This window comes from Ichthyophthirius multifiliis (genome assembly GCF_000220395.1).
Source record: "Ichthyophthirius multifiliis unplaced genomic scaffold scaff_1120509251325, whole genome shotgun sequence".
Classification (NCBI taxonomy): Eukaryota; Ciliophora; class Oligohymenophorea; order Hymenostomatida; genus Ichthyophthirius; species Ichthyophthirius multifiliis.
Window position 1 is genome coordinate 30,723 of NW_004085984.1, and position 3,173 is coordinate 33,895.

Below are 3,173 nucleotides of genomic sequence, written 5' to 3' on the forward strand. Positions count from 1 at the left end.
TTCTATTATCCTTACGTCTTTTATTTTATTATTAAGTTACATCACATATTAATGAGATTCTTCTGGTGAATAAAACCCAAATAATACAATTATATTCATAATAAGAAATATAAATAATAATATTGTCGACCATATTATACGGACTGTTCCTTATTTTTATTCATGGTGTTTCTTCTCGCGTTCTTATTCCACATAAAAAAAATTAACGTTTGTTTGGTTTTATTTTATAACATCAGAAAACTAAAGGTCGAACTTTATTGAAGATGAGGAATATTCGAATTCTCTTTTCTTTTTTTGAAGTTTTATACTTTTTTATAACAAATAACTAGTTTTAATTTTATTTTTTAAAAAAAATAATAATAATAAAAATTTTAATATAATTATAAAGAAAACCTTTTGTATTTACTAGAATCATATATATATCGAATTTTCATAATTAAATTGGCAATTATTTTCTTAATTTTAAAATAAATATGAGGTTATAAATTATTGTTTTTTTATTCTTTAGATTATTATTGCTTTCTTTAAATTTCAAATTCTTTCTATTATTCATATTTAGCATATTCATTTTTTACAAAAACCCAAAAAAGTTAACTAAAATACTTATAATTAGAAAATAAAATCCTAAAAAATAAAAGAATGTTGTTACTCTACTTACGTTTTACATTTCTTTATTTATATCACTTACACTCATTATTATTCCTATAGTTTATACGAATGATCTATATATTGAACTATATTATACTATATGAGGTCCATAAAAGTAAAAGCCAGTATAAGAAAATGCTAATAAAATACAGCCTAATAAAATTATATAATTAAATAAGAAATCTAAAGTTTTCATTATTATATTTAAATAATCAGTTAGCCTTTTCGAAAAGCTTATCAAATATCTAGTACATTTAAATGCCATAATAAAAATACTTATTCCTATATATTATTTATAAACTTTTAACCCTTAAATTAATTATACAGTTAGAATATTTATTTACGGTAAACCTTTTATAAAAATAAATTATATTTTTTGTTTGTTTTATTTATATATTTTATACTTTCATATATATTAATAATTTTATTCTTTCCTTCCTCATCTACATCATTTATTTAATTTTCAATTATATAATTATAGTCTATGTCTTTTAGTTTTGATGATAAATCATTATAAAATATAAAATAAATCCAAGAATAAAGAGCTAAACCAGTTAAAGTTAATTAAGTAACATCAAGAAAACTCCAAACATCTTATACATGATTTTTAATGCCTATTAGAATATTCTTTATTCTTCCAAAATCAAGGGCCTTTTAATATTTATAAATATCATTTTAAGTTAAACAAAAAAATAATAGTTACTTCTTATTAAATTTACTAAAGAACTTTACTCTATAAAATTTTGTTTGCTCCTTTTGAAACTTACATGGGATTTTTTTCATCTTTTTTTTATGTATTTTTTTAATTTTTTTATATTTGTAATTTTGTATCGTATTCTTTTTAAACTTTTCTTATTTATCTAAATACTTTTAAAACTTCATTAATACAATAGAATCCATATAAGACAACAAAAACTATCTCACAAATCATTCTTACTCTATTAAAAGCAGTTGAATATGTATTAACGCAAAAAGAGTCCAAGTAAATATTTACAAAAACCTATCCTGTTGGTGCATAATCAAATACAATCTAAAGCATGCTTAACATATCAGAATTCGCATTATAAAAGGCAACATCTAATGATAACTATCGAGTTTAAATATCGAAAAATTAAGAAGAAAATAGATCATGAAAAATATTATATGTTGAGGATGTATAATTAAATTTATTTACAAATTAAACAAAGCCTTAGTGAGTTTAGTTATATCTATATTATAAATATATATATATATAAATAAAATAAATGTAAATATATAAGTATATATATATATATAAGTAAATTTCAAAATTTAATTTATATATTTGAGTGTTTATCTTATTTTTATTTTATTAAAAAAAAAAAGAATTTTTTTTTTTTTTTATTTGATAAAAAAAAAACAGATTATATAAAACTAAATTATATTTTATAAAAATAAATATACATTATTTTTTTTTTTTTCTAGTTTATATTTTTTAAACAAATATGAAAAATAATAATTTGTAGGTTTTCTAATATATTTATTTATTTAATTACTTAAATTAATTGACAGATCCAAAATTATCATGTGAACTTGTTATTGGATTTATCCATATTGATGAGTTTGATTATAATTAACATCTTTTTTACAAAACTCTTAGATGTGTTATATGATAGAAGTCATCTTAAACTTAAAATGGGTAAAATCCATCATATGAAATAAAATTTTTAATTATATAGTTTTATAAATAATCTACTATACTTGCTTTTGATATTAATTGATTTGATTTAAAATTTGGAGCGAATCTTTATTTCATATATTTGTTTAATTAAAAAGCACTTTTTGTAATTTTTATATTTTTAAATTTTAGTAATTATTATATATAATAAATAATTTTTACCTTGTTATATTAAGCTAATTATATACTATAAATATGAACAAAATTGAATATGCCAAAAATAATAATATTTCAAATAATGGAATTTTATTTTAAGCAACTTATTAAGTTATTATTTCAAGTTTTTCTTCTGTTTATTATGTATTTTATCTGCCTTTATCATCATGTGAATCTATTAGTTTTCGAGGATTTCCAGAATTGATTATATTTAATTCTTTATCCATAATGTAAATATTTACTTTTTTATTTAAATAATTTTAAATTATAAATTATATATTTAATTAATTTTTTGTTATCTTTATAAAATATTTTTAATATAATTAGAATTATCTTTGTGTTTTTTTTAATAAAATTTAATAATTTAATTGTATTTAATAATTTTAAAGATCTAATTTCGTTTTTACAAAAAAAATAAACACAATTTATTTTAACATTTATTAAATAAAATTAATCTTTTTTTCAATTATAAATAAATAATATTTAAATTTATATTTTTATTTAATTAATAAAATATTTATATTATATAAAAAATAAGTAATTAATTGTATTTTAATTAAAAAATATATACATCTTGTTTAATAACAAACAAACAAAAATTATAACTTAACAAAAATATAAATAACATTTATTTGTTTGAAAATAAGATAAATAAATTATAAAAATATTAATA

General features: G+C 16.9%; 1 protein-coding gene across 1 annotated transcript, besides 4 other annotated features; it reads right to left on the minus strand. All coding sequences in view use genetic code 6, as the record gives it.

Moving 5' to 3' along the window:
• Positions 1 to 1,467: 1,467 nt before the first annotated feature.
• IMG5_182230 (hypothetical protein) lies at positions 1,468 to 2,610 on the minus strand. The gene is made up of 3 exons (XM_004027435.1): positions 2,507 to 2,610; positions 2,163 to 2,444; positions 1,468 to 1,856 (listed from the first exon to the last, which is right to left on the minus strand). The coding sequence occupies exons 2-3, from the start codon at positions 2,317 to 2,319 to the stop codon at positions 1,576 to 1,578; spliced, it is 438 nt and encodes a 145-aa protein (XP_004027484.1). The 5' UTR covers positions 2,320 to 2,444; positions 2,507 to 2,610; the 3' UTR covers positions 1,468 to 1,575.
• Positions 1,852 to 1,923: a microsatellite.
• Positions 2,034 to 2,075: a microsatellite.
• A 235-nt stretch (positions 2,611 to 2,845) lies between the features above and the next one.
• Positions 2,846 to 2,884: a microsatellite.
• Positions 2,885 to 2,998: 114 nt separating this feature from the next.
• Positions 2,999 to 3,032: a microsatellite.
• The last annotated feature ends 141 nt before the right edge of the window (positions 3,033 to 3,173 follow it).